At 47.9% G+C, this 14,263-nt stretch overlaps 2 protein-coding genes across 2 annotated transcripts in view; one reads left to right on the forward strand and one right to left on the reverse strand.

Annotated features, from left to right (window-relative positions):
• LOC118260520 (scavenger receptor cysteine-rich type 1 protein M130-like) overlaps positions 1–14,263 on the reverse strand; it is a 180,515-nt gene that overhangs the window by 136,704 nt on the left and 29,548 nt on the right. The gene's annotated exons all lie outside the window — the stretch shown is intronic.
• LOC118260511 (olfactory receptor 49-like) lies at positions 10,791–11,739 on the forward strand. Its single transcript, XM_035570839.1, is given in 2 exon segments — positions 10,791–10,874; positions 10,876–11,739. Coding segments are annotated over 2 exon segments (948 nt in total).

Consider the following 14,263-nt stretch of genomic DNA (forward strand, 5'->3'; position numbering starts at 1 on the left):
AAATGTCACTCTGGCATCTCCAATGTCACCTGGTGTCTGCATCTGAACAGCTCCCTCCTGGCCTCTGTCTCCATTCAATGTGCTGGCAGCTGAGACAAGCAGCTGACATACAGCTGTCTGATTTGTGCCCACCTGAACCAAGGCAAGAGGAATCCCAACTCCTGTGGGCTTCTGTGAGGCATGGGAGAGGCAGCTAAGCCCCCTTCTAGCCTCTGAACTGCAAACAAGTATGAGATGCCTTGGTTGACTCAGCTGAAATCCTTCCCTCAGCAGGGGGAGGGAGATCCTTGGGTGGGTGTTCTGCCTGAAACCAGGACATGGAAAGGTGATCCTTGGACATTCCAGGGAAGGAATATGAATGATTACTTGAGACTGTTTCAAAGTTGATTCCCCCGGAGGCCCAGGGACTTGTCAAAAGCTCCTTGTGTTGCTGAGCTGGGCCAGCCTCCTGGGCCCAATGGGGAGCTCCTGGCAAGCGGGCAGTGCTGCAGAGAGACAGCTCTGCCCACGAGCAGCTCCTCTGCACAGCACAGCAGGGCTGGGGGCACTGCCTGCAGGGGACAAGGGCAGCTGAGAGAAGGGAGGGAGGTGTTAAAGGCAGTGTGGAGGGGGGCTGCTGAGAGCTCACAGTGCAGGAGAAATCTTCCCAGCCCTGAACAGGGTAAGTGTCTGGCTGCAGGGCAGCACAGCTGTTGTTCCTGGTGCCATCTCCAGATTTGCTGGCAAATCCCACAGCCTCTGGGAGCTCTCAGAAGAACCCTCAGAGTTTCTTTGTATAAGAGGGGAGTGAAAACCTCCAGAGCAGGGATTATCTGCCAAAGCTGTCAAAGGGATAGGATGTGAGGGTTTCTTCTTACGGGTCTGGCTGCAAGCTGTTCAGCCAGGGTGCAGGCAGGGGTGGCCAGGGCTGTGATGCAGAGCAGGGTCCCTGTTGTGCCCCAGGGGCTGTGTGTCGGGGCAGGGCCTCTGCCACTGGCCGGGCTCAGCACTCAGCCTGCCTGGGGAGCTGCCCACGGCGCTGCGGGGAGAAGCTGTGGTTGAAGGAGCCCCCTGATCAGGGCAGGGCAGCCATCTTGCTGATGCCCAGAGGCTGGTGCCTGGGGCAGGCTGCTCACAGCTCCACAGCACCGTGAGGACAACTTTGAGGGAGTTTCTTGAGAGGGAAGACCAACGCCTACACTACCTGAATGAAAAGCACACTCTGGAGTACCTGCTTCCATTTTACTACCATGAAGGTCAGGAAGAACAAGGAAAATGGATCAGTCCTGTTGACCTTTACCATGTACCTAAAGGGCAGTGCTGACCCTTCCAGAGAGCAAAGTTGATTAGCCTCGTCTCTGTGGCACTCTTAGGAAACCAAGAGAAGAGCTCCAGGCAGGAGCATGTATTCTTCCCTGGAAGAGGCAGTGTGTCTTGTTGAGGATGTTTCAGTGAAACCTGGTTTAGGTTTTGCTCAGAAAACACTATCTAACTTGTCTCTTTAAATTCCTCCATGGACAGCCAACCATACCCAGAGGCAACAAATGTCCAACAGCAGCTTCCCCACAGAGTTCCTCCTCCTGCCATTTGCAGACATACACGAGCTGCAGCTCCTGCACTTCGGGATCTTCCTGGGCATCTACCTGGCTGCCCTCCTGGGCAATGGCCTCATCCTCACAGCCGTAGCCTGCGATCACCGCCTCCACACCCCCATGTACTTCTTCCTCCTCAACCTCGCCCTCCTCGACCTGGGCACTATTACCACCACTGTCCCCAAAGCCATGGCCAATTCCCTGTGGGACACCACGGCCATTTCCTATGCAGGTTGTGCTACCCAGGTCTTTATGTTTGTTGTCTTTGTCACAGCAGAGTTTTCTCTTCTCACCATCATGGCTTATGACCGCTACATTGCCATCTGCAAACCCTGCACTACGGGACAATAATGGACAGCAGAACTTGTGTCAACATGGCAGCAGCTGCCTGGGGCAGTACTTTTCTCTATGCTGTGCTGCACACTGCCAACACCTTTTCCCTCCCCCTCTGCCAAGGGAATGCCCTGGACCAGTTCTTCTGTGAAATTCCCCAGATCCTCAAGCTCTCCTGCTCAGATGCCTACCTCAGAGAAGTTGGGCTTCTTGTGTTTAGTGCCTGTTTATTATTTGCATGTTTTGTTTTCCTTGTGCTGTCCTATGTGCAGATCTTCAGGACCGTGCTGAGGATCCCCTCAGAGCAGGGCCGGCACAAAGCCTTTTCCACGTGCCTCCCTCACCTGGCTGTGGTCTCCCTGTTCATCAGCACTGCAATATTTTCCTACCTGAAGCCCCCCTCCATGTCCTCCTCATCCCTGAATCTTTTGCTAGCAGTTCTGTACTCGGTGGTGCCTCCAGCAATGAACCCCCTCATCTACAGCATGAGGAACCAGGAGCTGAAGGATGCAGTGTGGAAACTGATGATGGGATGTTTTTCAGAAGCAGTAAACTGCCTGTCTTCTGCATATCACTCATAAAATAACTTATTAAAGGCGAAGGCATATTTCGTGTGTGTTTTCATTTTCTTTTTGCTTTACTTAAATTGTGATATATTTTGTCCATGAAAAAATCCTGTTTCTTCCCCTTCTATTTCTCTCTCTAATGTTTCATGTGTACTCTGAGACTTGGTGTAAACCAGGTTCATTTAAAGGACATATAAAAGGATCGATCCTGCAGTGACTGAGTTTGCCTGGGATCCTTTCTTGGAGACCTGTGGTGGAGCTGCAGGGGGACTTGTCTGTGTGCAGAGGTGGAGAGGAAAAAGATTCCTGGCACAGCGGCACTGCCAGGGAGCCAAACAGCTTGGTCTTCCCTAAGTCGCCCTCTTTCACCTCCCACTGCTCTCCTTCAGAGCTCTTGTGTTGCTGTGAGGACTGATTGCTCTTGTCACTTGCTCACCAGTGCTGCTGTGGGGCAGTCCTGTGTCCACAGGCAGGGACAGGCCAGGGGCACTTCTCTAACACAGCTGGCTCTGTACCAGCATCTCCAGCATAAAAGGGGATGTGCTGAGGGCAGTGCCTGAAGGCTCAGCTCTTCTCCCAAAGCTGCTGTCATGGATATTGCAAAGGGATGGACTTGTGGTGGCGGTATGGTCCCCTGGGAAAATAGCTGAATAAAGGAATGCTAGGCATTATGACTTTCACAGCACCAACTTCTCTGTAGAGTTCGCAACTTGTTCCTAAACTATATTTTCAGTTCTTTAATATTTTTTCCACACCAGGGTGGCCATTTTCTTCAGGATTCCCTGGAGTTGCTTAAGGGTGCATGAGGAAGAATGAGTCTGGACATGTGGGAGGCCTTCTGAAGCATGAGCTGGTTGGCAGGCAGAGTACCTGAGGGATTGTGCAGGGCATCCCCTGCACCCGGTGCTAATGGGGTAAGGGGAGGGGGGGTGGGGGGAAGGGGGAGGGAAGAGGCCTCCAGAGCACAACAGCTCCTTGTGGCCCTGTGGCTACTGGCTGCGAGGTCACCTGACAGGGTGACACATTTGGGGAGGTCAGGGGAAAGCCAGAAGAATAAACATGGGAGACCTGGGGAAGAGAAGAGAGTCTTGGCTAACAGAAGGAAAGATTTTGAAGAGGTGAGAAGGGTTCAGGTAAGGCTGATGCTTCTGCAACACTCACTGGGAAAATATTCATGTTATGTCCTGGCTATATTTCTAACCAGGAACCTGAAAAGTGGATTGAAGGAATCCACTTCTCTAATCTCCAGCCTCAAATCCTACTTTGCAGTCCAGCCCCATCCACATCACCTGTTTCCATTATTTTTAACCTATCGCTCTCGTTAATCCATATACCTTAATCCCTAGCATTAAATTGCCAGCCTTAACAACAACCCTCATGCCATAAAAAAGCATTTAATACATTCCTAACCAAAAATGTAGATGCCACCCTAAACCCTGGCTGGGTATCCAAAGCAGAACACCCAACTCTCCCTCTAAGACTCTACCCAGTCCCTAAACCTGGAAGGCAAGATCTAATCCCTAAACTCTAACTTGAACAACTAATCCTCAAATCTCTCATTCCTACACTCCTATCATGTAAGTGATGGGTTTTGGCCCCATGAGGCTGGGAAGGGCTTAGGATGTCCTGCAGCAGTCACTTGGTCTTGGAAGAGGTAGGTGAGGTGACATGGATCTGGTCAGGTCATAGGACTCAAGGAGGAGATGGGTGGGGATGCTCTGCTGAGGTCAGCTGTGCCTCAGGAGGCAGCAGGAGGCCCATGGCTGTGCAGGTGGGTGTCAGGGCACTTCTGCCTGAGGACCTGACAGGCCACCTTCAGGCGCATGGCTGCTCTATGAGGGCGTCATGTTAGCTGTCATAAGGAACTGGGGAGCCACTGACATGCAAAGAGTGTAAATCTATTTCAAAGTCACTCCTGCCCTTGTACCTAATAGACCTTGCACATACGTCTATCCTGTTCACCAGAGAAGCTGAAAGGCCATGAGAAGGTCCATGGGAGTGGGAGATCCCATCTTTCTGGAGCAGCTGCCAGGTCAACCCTTGACTCCTGGCTGGCAGATGGGCTTTTAGGCTCACATCTCCCAGCATCTCTCACAGGACAGCAGAAGGCACCTGGCTGGCATGGTGCTTGTGTGATGTCCTCTGCCCAAACACCTGAAAGGCCCATGCAGTAGCAGCCTTGGCTGTGTGTCGTCAAGTGTCTTGTGCCTGAGTACATGACTGGGGAGCAGCAGGCATGTGGCTTAGTTGTGTCTTTCTGAGGAGCTGAAAGGCCAGCAGGAAGGACACATGGCCTGGAAGATCATGGTGAAGTTCCTTCTGTCTGGTCAGCTGGCGGGCCCCAGGAAGGCTGATGGGTGTGGAAGGCTGTGTGAAGGATGGTGTCTGAGATGTTGGAACTTTCCTTGTTTACAGGAAACAGCATGTGAGAGAAAACCTGCTTCAAAGGGAAGCTTCGGTGATGGGGGGTGGATGTGAGAGGGAAGATAAGTGAGTGGAAGGGGTGTGCAAGTATTGTGTCAGAGGACACCTGGAAGGAATCTATAATCAGTCCATGGGTTTGTGTTTCAGGGCACAGCTGGAGAGGATACAGATGTCAATAAAGGCACAGCAATTCCCATGTGAGTGCCAGGTAGGAAAGCAAGATGGGTGTTTGTAGCCTACAGGGAAAAAGGGAAAGGTGTGGGACAGCATAGGACAGCCAGTGGTGGCAATGGACAAGGGCACTGGCAAGGCTAGAGGTAGCCAAGAAAGCCAAGGTCTTGTCCCCTGGGCTATGGCAGGTCTCTCTGCCACCAAGGCCTAGGAGGAGACGTTTTTTAACGAGATGATACAACTGGGGCCTCATCTCCTCTTTGCAACTCCTGACAGAGGCCAGGGGATGTCACACCACTGTCTTTCACTTGTCACTGCATACCCCACATCCCACTGCCTGAGGAAGAGCCCAGAGCCCCACATGAGGGACAGGAGCTCTCTGCCCAGAGCTTCAAGCAAGGCTTGGCCTTTCTGCTTGATGAAACAAAGCCAGTGTTTTCTCAGCCTCAGAGACACCTGCACAGAGCCTTGGCCTACCTGTAATCATGGCCTCCAATTACCTGCCCTAAGGAGTCCATGGGGCTTTGTCAGAAATGGCCCTCAGTGGGACCAGTCAATGCTTTGAAGAACTTTGGGGTTTGGCTTCTGACTTTGGCTTTCTGAGAGATTTCATCAGTCTCCTCTCAGGAGCTGATGTTGATAACTTGTCAGCAACTACACCTTGGGGCTTATTAAGACACAGAAAGCCCTAAGAGTCTCTTAAAGAGGTCTGGACAGGTAGAAGTTTGACACTTTACAGACAACCTTGCTCCTCACCTCCCAATCTCGCACCATTTCTCTCATTGATCCCCTAGGACTTGCATCACTTCTCCTGACGTCAGACTTCTCCACTGAAGTCTGCAGTTGCACCTTGTAGTTCCCTGTCCCAACTCCCTCCTGCTTTCCTTAGAGAACAGGCTGCACACAGGTAGAGAAGGACGATTCTTAATTGCAAGCAAACTAAAATAAAGTATGATAAAGCTTAATAATCAGTAAAGTACACTCTCTTAAGTGTTTGCTAGTTCCATGCTGTACCCAATGAAGCTCATCTCCCACAACTTATAACCTTTTTTTTTTTTTTTCCTAGTCTGTAGACATGAAAGATTATGTAAAAATAAAGTTTAGGAGTTTCCTAGATATACTTCTAGTCTATATATAGAAACGGAAACTTTGGACTCCCTGAAGCTCCAAGCAAGGACTAGGTCATGGAATAACAGAATCAAAGAATGAAAGAATCTTGGAAAGATTTGTGCTGGAACAGGACTCTAAGATCATCCAATCCAATCCCTCTGTCATGGGCAGGGGCATCTCTCACTACATCAGGTTGTTCAAAGCCCCTTCCAACCTGACTTTGAACACTTCCAGTGATGGGGAATCCACAGCTTCTCTGGGAAACGTTCTAATGTCTCACTACTCTCACTGTAAAAGTATCTCCTCATATCCAATCTAAATCAACTTTTACAGTTCAAAAGCATGACACCTTGTCTTGTTACTACAGACCCTCATAAGGCTCTGGGGGGAACTCATTGCACCTTTCAGTACTTGAAGGGGACTTATAAAAAAGATGGGAGCAACTCTTTGCTCAATTGGATAATGACAGGACAAGGGGGGAATGGTTTCAAACTAAACGAGGGGAAATTTAAATTAGAGGTTTGGAGGAAATTCTTCACTCAGAGGGTGGTGAGGCACTGGAAGAGGTTGCCCAGAGAGCTTGTGGGTGCCTTGTTCATAGAGGTGTTCAAGACCAGGTTAGATGAGGCCCTGGGCAACCTGATCTAGTGGGTAGCATCCTTTCCTATTGCAGGGGGGTTGGAACTAGATGAGACCCTTTCCAAACCAAGCCATTCTGTGATTTTATGAAAAGGCAGCAATAAGGGCTCCCTGGTGCCTTCTCTTCTCTAGGTTAAACAACCCCAACTCTCTCAGCTTTTCTTTGCATGGGAAATCTTCCAGCTCTCTGATCATTTTCATGGCCTTCCTCTGCAGCCACCCTAACAGCTCTATGTCTTTTTTTTTTTTTTTTTTTGCATTGGGGATCCCAGAACTGGATGCAGCACTGCTGGTGGGGACTCTCTAGGAAAGAGGCAAGGAAAGCAATCGCTTCCCTCGACCTGCTGGTCTCTCTTCTTCTCATGCAATGCATGATGTTCGCTTTCTGGGCTGCAAGTGCACACTGCCAGCTGATAGCCAGATCTTCGTTTTTTGGAGTACACCAGTACAAGTCCCTCTCAGCAGGCAGTCTCACAATCTATTCATCCCCAAATTTACATGGAGAGTGGGGCTTTCCATTACCTAGGTGTAGCACCTTGCACTTGGCCTTGCTGAATTTCAGGAGTTTCTCATGAGTAAACTTGTCAAGTGTGTCTAGGTCCCTGTGGATGGCATTCCTTCCCACTTGCATGTCAGCTGCACCACTCAGCCTGGTGTCAACTGATGTTGAGGGTGTACTCAATCTCACTCTCCATGTTGGTAATGATGGTATTAATAGTAGGTCCTTGCATGAACCCTTAAGTGATACCACTCCTTACTGGTTTCCACTTGGTTATCAAAACATTGAATATAACTCTTTGGATGAGGCCATTTATTCAATTCTTTTCTCCCTCTAACAGTCAGTCCATCAAACCAGTATTCCTCCAGTTTAATGGAGTATGTTGTAGGAGACCATATCAAAAGCCTTACACAAGTCCACGTAGACGGCATCGGTAGCTCTTCCCTTATCTGATGACGAACTTTAAAGAATATAATAAAACCAAGGAAATCTTTTAGATATATAAACGTATGTATGCTTTTAATTATATATCTATTTCTTGCTATAACATCAAGGAGTACACTTAAAATATATAATAGTTTGCTCAGTGCCAGCTGGCAAAATCCTTCCTCCATGGAGAGAGGAGAATTGAAACACAGGGCTGCTTTAGCCCACTGGAGAGCACAATTTTAGTACTCTGTTTCCCAAATTTCAACAACCACAACCCATGCAGATCTTTGCTGGATGAACTCTTTGGCTGATGAGAATCTTTCTCTGGAGACACAAGATTTTTCTCTGGCCTGCAGCTCATCAGCTGAAGTTTCATCCAGATGAAGCAGCCAGGTGGGAGGCAAGAAGAGGAAAGGAGCTTCTCCCCATCCCCACCATGGACAATGGCCCAGATGAAACATGGACAAACGAGTTTCCAAAGCAGTGAGCTGATGCAGCCCACCGAGACCTTCTATGGCAATGCAATTATCTGGGATGGGTGGAGTCCAGCTGGAGGAGAGGTACCATGCAGATGAGAGTCTGTGACTAAAAATGGATGGGATAGCCTGGACAATGGTTTCTGGGGACATTTCTGGTGCCTTTGGGTATCTGAAACCTCTGCACGGATCAGAAGAGCATGACATAGGCCTTTAAGGTGACTGTCCCTCATTGACAGTGGCTGCAGGAGGTAGAAAAGACAGGGACTGGGACAGCTGCTGTGCACTGCCTCCCAGAGTGCTGACAAAAGAGTGCTCCTCTTCCCTGAGTATCACCACCAGGATAAGGAGTTCATGTATCAGGCTTGGATGTGAACCCCGTGCAGCTACATTTCCGTGTGAGGCTCCTGAGACAGATCGGGATCCATATCTCTTGTCCTTAGGAGCAGCAGCACAAACAGCTGTGCCCAGTGGGTCTCCCCAGCCTGCATTTCCAGTCAGAGCAGAGGTAGCTTTTAAACTAAAAGAGGGTAGATTAGATTGGATATTCAGAAGAAATTATTTTCTCTGAGGGTGGTGAGGCACTAGAACTGATTGATCAGAGGAGCTGTGGGTGCCCTACCCCTGGAATTCATCAAGGCCAGGTTGGATGGGGCTTTGAGCAACCTGGTCTAGTGGAAGTTGTCCCTGCCTATGGCAGGGCAATTGGAAATAGATGATCTTTAAGGTCCTTTCAAACCCAAATCTTTCTGTTTTTGTGATTCTGTGATTGATGTGACTGACCAGACTTGTTTCCTATCACTGCCTCACATTCTTATTTTACCTCATTGCATGGGAAATGGTCTTTGATCAGATCCCCTCAGTGCTTAGCTGATTGTCAGGGCTAAACCACAACATATTGCTGTTGGTGACTGGGCTTGAGCTTTTGCTAAAACAATTACAGCTAATGGGTTAATCTCAACAAGTTTTCCAGATGAAGCCAGTGCAGAGATTTTCCTTTGCCAGTCTAGAGGCAAAGAGCAAGGTGGGGCACTTGGGGTCTAAGACCAGCCCAAGTCCCAGGCTGAAATGTCCATGCAAACATGGAGTACTCCCTGTTTCTGAGCTTCCCATTTTACTGCCTAAATGCACCCATTCTTTCCTGGGACAGGCTCTGAGGGGACAACACAGCCCACAGAGAAACCACTTCACTGCTTCTAACCCATCATCTCCTCCTCCACCTTTACATTTGGAGGTGTTCTCTTTTTGTAGTCATCTGCTGTGATCCTTTCTATGTCTAAACACATAGGGAAAGGTGAAGGGGAAAATTTCCATCTTTATTAAATATATTTCTCTTGTGGTTTTTGTTTTAATTTTCTTTATTTTCCTGTTAGAGGAGTAGTTTGATTTACAGAAGAGAATAATTTACTAAAATAATCAGAGACTTGACTTGAGTAATGAGTTTCATCTACTTCACTCCTGGTGCCTGTGAGAACTTGTTCTCCTGAGGCTCCCCCAACAGTCAATGGAGAAAAGAGAAAGTGCTCGTGGCTGGGTCGTCCCAGCCTAGAACTGCCATGAGAAATAAAGGTGAGGGATCTCTTTCAGATGCTCTTCTCTCTCTCACCGTTGACAATATGGGAGTAAGTTAAGTTGCTCAGCCTGAAGGATGTGACTTTTAGACAACTGAAATATAAACCCACACAGTAGCATTTGGCGTTTTTGTTTGTTTGTTTCTTTGGTTTTAGGTGCTTCCTCTTTGTACAGCAAGGACTGTCCTTAAGCTTTTGAAGATGACAAGATTTTTCCAGCTCTCAGAAAAGAAAGGCATTTAGGTGAGGACATTTGATAGTAGGAGAGAAGAGCAACTGTTTGGAAACAACTGCATTTTGGCGCAGAATGAGGTCAGATGAGATTGCGTGACAGATCCATTTCCACTGACCTGGTGGGACCATAATGAATTTTGGCCTTAATTTAGAGTACTAAAAAATGCAAGCTACACTTGGTCCCCATTTTCCCTCTTTCCTAAAGAAACAAATGACATAGAAGAAATCAGGGCATTACAAAAGATGTACTTGAAATTTTCTTATTTTGAAATCAAGCAAGGGATCCCCAGATGTTGCTAGTCCGAAAAGGCAAGTACTGAAGAGGAGAGAGAATAACTTTCAATGTACATATTTGAACTGATTGTTTAGAATCTACATAATAGAAAATATTTGTACAGGAGATGAGATTTCCCTTTGAAACATTGGTATGATGGATATTTACAATTGTTCTGAGTGGAATTTCCCAGGAATGGAGTACAATAGAGTAACAATCCCTTCTTAGCCTTGTGTTTTTGCAGCAAGAATCACTTGTGGCTGATGGACAAAGGTGGAAAGAAGACAAGAAATTCTCAGAGGACTCTACCAGATATGTGAAACAGAAAAGCCGGGGTGTGAGGAATGTCCAAAGGAATCTCTGTGTGTGTTGTATAGGAAGCCTGCAAGCAAGGAAAGAGAGAAGGAAGGAGATAGCCTTCTGTCCAGACCATGAAATTATTTTGCTTGGTTTTGCCATGTTCCTGCCTCAGCAGGATGAATGGAAATTGGGCATGGGAACAGACAATGGAACTGTCATTTCTGAATTCATCCTTATGGGCTTCTCAGGGCTTGATCAAAGGCTACAGCTATTTCTCTAGCCTGCTCCTTCTACTCATGTACCTGACAACGGTGATGGGGAACGCAGCCATCATTTTCCTGGTGTGTGTGGATAACCGCCTGCAAACCCCCAAGTACTTTTTCATTGGCAATCTGGCATTCCTGGAAATCTGGTTTACGTCCTCCACAAGCACCAAACTGTTGGTGATTCTGAGCTCTGGCAGGAGAACAATCTCAGTAGGTGGCTGCTTTGCCCAGTCCTCCTTCTATTTTGCCCTGGGTGCTGCAGAGTTTGCTCTCCTTGTTGTCATGTCCTTTGACCGTTACATTGCCATCTGCCAGCCTTTGCGCTATGCTGCCGTCATGAAGCATCAGCTCTGCATCCACCTGGTTGCTGCTGTTTGGGTCACGGGCTTCACATTCTTGAGTTACCGCCTGGTGCTGCTCTCAAAGCTCACTTTCTGTGGTTCAAACAAGATTGAGCATTTTTTTTGTGACAACACCCCCTTATTCCAACTGTCCTGCTCTGACACCAGCCTGCTTTGGAAAATAGACTCAGTTTTCTTATTGTTTATTGTGCTGTCTTCCTTGTGTTTAACTCTGGCATCTTACACAAGCATCTTTCTCTGTATTCTACAAATGCCAGCAGCCTCTGGGAGGAAAAAAGCTTTTGCTACATGCTCTTCCCATCTCACCACCTTGGCCATTGTCTATGGAAGCTGCATTGCTCTCTATGCACGTCCCTCAGGACATGTTTCTTTGGAGACCAACAGCATTGTAGCTTTGCTGAACACTGTCCTGTACCCATTCTTAAACCCATTCATCTACAGTCTTAGAAACAAGGCTGTGATGTTGGCCCTGAAGGAAGCCATTGCCCGTGCAACAGCACAGCTTTTCCCCTAATCGTGATGCATTTCTGAAGAGCAATTCGAGTTCTCTGCTGTCATATCTTATGTAATACCACCTCCATATGTATGTGACCTCCACAAGTAGATGTCTCCAGAGGTTTATGTTCCGTCTGGATTGTTTTAGGCTGTTTGATAAGAAGTGCATCTGCACGCAAAAGGAAGGCCCAGGGAAGCGATGGCAGGATGAGTAATTCAGTTCATGCCCTGCCCTGGCTGCTTCCAGGACCCATCACAGGAGAGCCCCCAGCTCAACAAGGGCCAACTCCATGAGCCCAGAAGAGCACAAAGCACAATGGCAGGTGGAAACCCAAGTCACAGGCTCCTGTGGAACCAAGATCTTGTCCCAGCTCCTTCTAGGACTGCCTTGGGTGGGCCACCACCCCGATGTCCAGGAAGGAAACCCATGAAGATGAGCCACTGGCAGCAGCTCTCTGCATCACAATATACGAAGGCGGTTGCTGCCAAGAGCTGTAGGGACACATGGTGTGTGTACATGGGGCTGAGTGCAGCAACTGGACTAGAACCAGGGTGTCAGAGGGCCTGTTCAGATGCCCTCAAGTGGAGAGAATGGGAGCCAGGGACTTGTCCTGGGGAGGCTGAGTGTCTGAGCCCAGCTGCTGGAGGGATCCACCTTGCACACACACACACAAGCATGCATGCACACACACAACCACTTTACATTTCCCACTAATGTGTCCCCGTCCTGCTCAGCTGGAGAGGCTTGTGTGTGTGCCTTCCAGGAGTATATGCTCTGCCTTGCTCGGGTTGAACCCAGGGGCATGGAGATGCAGCAGCCTCAGCTCTGTCGGGCTGCCAGAGTGGGCTCTCTCTCTCATAGAGATGTGTGCCTGCTGGGCACAAAACCATCTCTGTATGTGACACAGGTGCAGCAAGGTTGAAAGGAGTGGAAAGACAAAAGGGCAAGAGAAAACTGACCAAAGTGCAGTTTATTGCCAACACAGGTGAGATTTTCTACTGCCAAATAATAAATGGATTAAGAGGAAGAAGTACCAGGAAAAGCGAGAACCTGAATATTGAAGAGGAAGAGATCTGAGCCATGAAAACAAAGATTACTAATGTCAACTGTCCTGCTGTACAGGTCAAACCCAGGATGCTGAGAAACAGATAGGAGCCCTGAAAGCATAGTATGAAAAAGATAGAAGGAGATTAAAAACTATAAAGGCACCGTATCTTCAAGTTTCAAAACTCTTGCAAAAGCTGGAGATATTCAATGAGGTGGTCAAAACCTTAAATTAAGATGGAAAACTGAAGGAAAAGACACAGTTCAGGCTTAAGTAAGACTTGACTATAACCATAACTTTTAGAGCTCTTAAGAGAAGTGATCCCATCTCTCCTGCATAACTTTTGGAAAAGTACTCTAAAAGTATAATAAATGGGATCTCCTGTACAGGTTTGTATTGTGTTTTGTATTTGATTGTATTTTGTTTTAAGGCAAAACTGATTTTCAGAAGGATTCGGATTATTCTCTTTGTTTTCTCAAAAACTTCTGCTCCTGTGTCATCTCACACTATGTTGTCATCAATATAGTGCAGGTATTCAGGAACTTCCCCCTGTTCTGTGCAGTCTGGATCAGTCCATGGCAAATGGTAGGGCTGTGTTTCCACCCCTGGAACAGTCGATTCCAGGAGGACTGGATGGCCCTACAAGGTAAAGCAAACTCTCTCCTTCACTCTGATATCAAAGAGATTGAGAAAAACACATTAGTGATATCAGTCGTATCATACTGCTTGGCTTCCTGTGATTCAAGTTCGTATGGAAGTTCTACCATGTCTGGCACTGCAGCACTCAGTGGTGGCATGATTTCATTCAGGCCATGATAGTCCACTGTTAGTCTCCACTCTCCCTCAGCCATTCACACTGGCCATACGGGACTATTAAAGTGTGAGCAAGTCTTGCTGCTGATCACCTGTTGTGATTTAACCTGGTCAGCAGCTAAACACCACACAGCCATTCCCTCACCCTCCCCCCTCCCCCTCTGGGATGGGGAAGAGAAACAGGAAAGTGAAGCCTGTGGGTTGAGATAAAGACAGTTTATTAAGACAGGGAAATAATAATAATAATAGTGATAACAGTACTACTAATAATAATGTGTACGAAACAAGTGATGCACAATGCAATTGCTCACCACCCGCTGACCAATGCCCAGCCTATCCCCGAGCAGCTGGCCCCTCACCCCAGCTAGCCACCCCTATATATTGTTCAGCATGACGTCAGATGGTATGGAATACCCCTTTGGCCAGTTTGGGTCAGCTGTCCTGGGTCTGTCCCCTCCCAGCTCCTGCTGCACCCCTAGCCTGCCCGCTGGCAGGGCAGAGCGAGAAGCTGAAAAGTCCTTGGCTTGGTGTAAGCACTGCTCTGCAACAATTAAAACATCAGCATGTTATCAGCACTCTTCTCATCCTAATCCAAAACATAGCACCCTACCAGCTACTAGCAGGAAAATTAACTCTATCTTAGCTGTCACCAGAACATCACCCCTTGGCTCTCCACTTCAACCA

This window comes from Cygnus atratus, unplaced genomic scaffold (assembly GCF_013377495.2).
Source record: "Cygnus atratus isolate AKBS03 ecotype Queensland, Australia unplaced genomic scaffold, CAtr_DNAZoo_HiC_assembly HiC_scaffold_34, whole genome shotgun sequence".
In the NCBI taxonomy this organism is placed as follows: domain Eukaryota; kingdom Metazoa; phylum Chordata; class Aves; order Anseriformes; family Anatidae; genus Cygnus; species Cygnus atratus.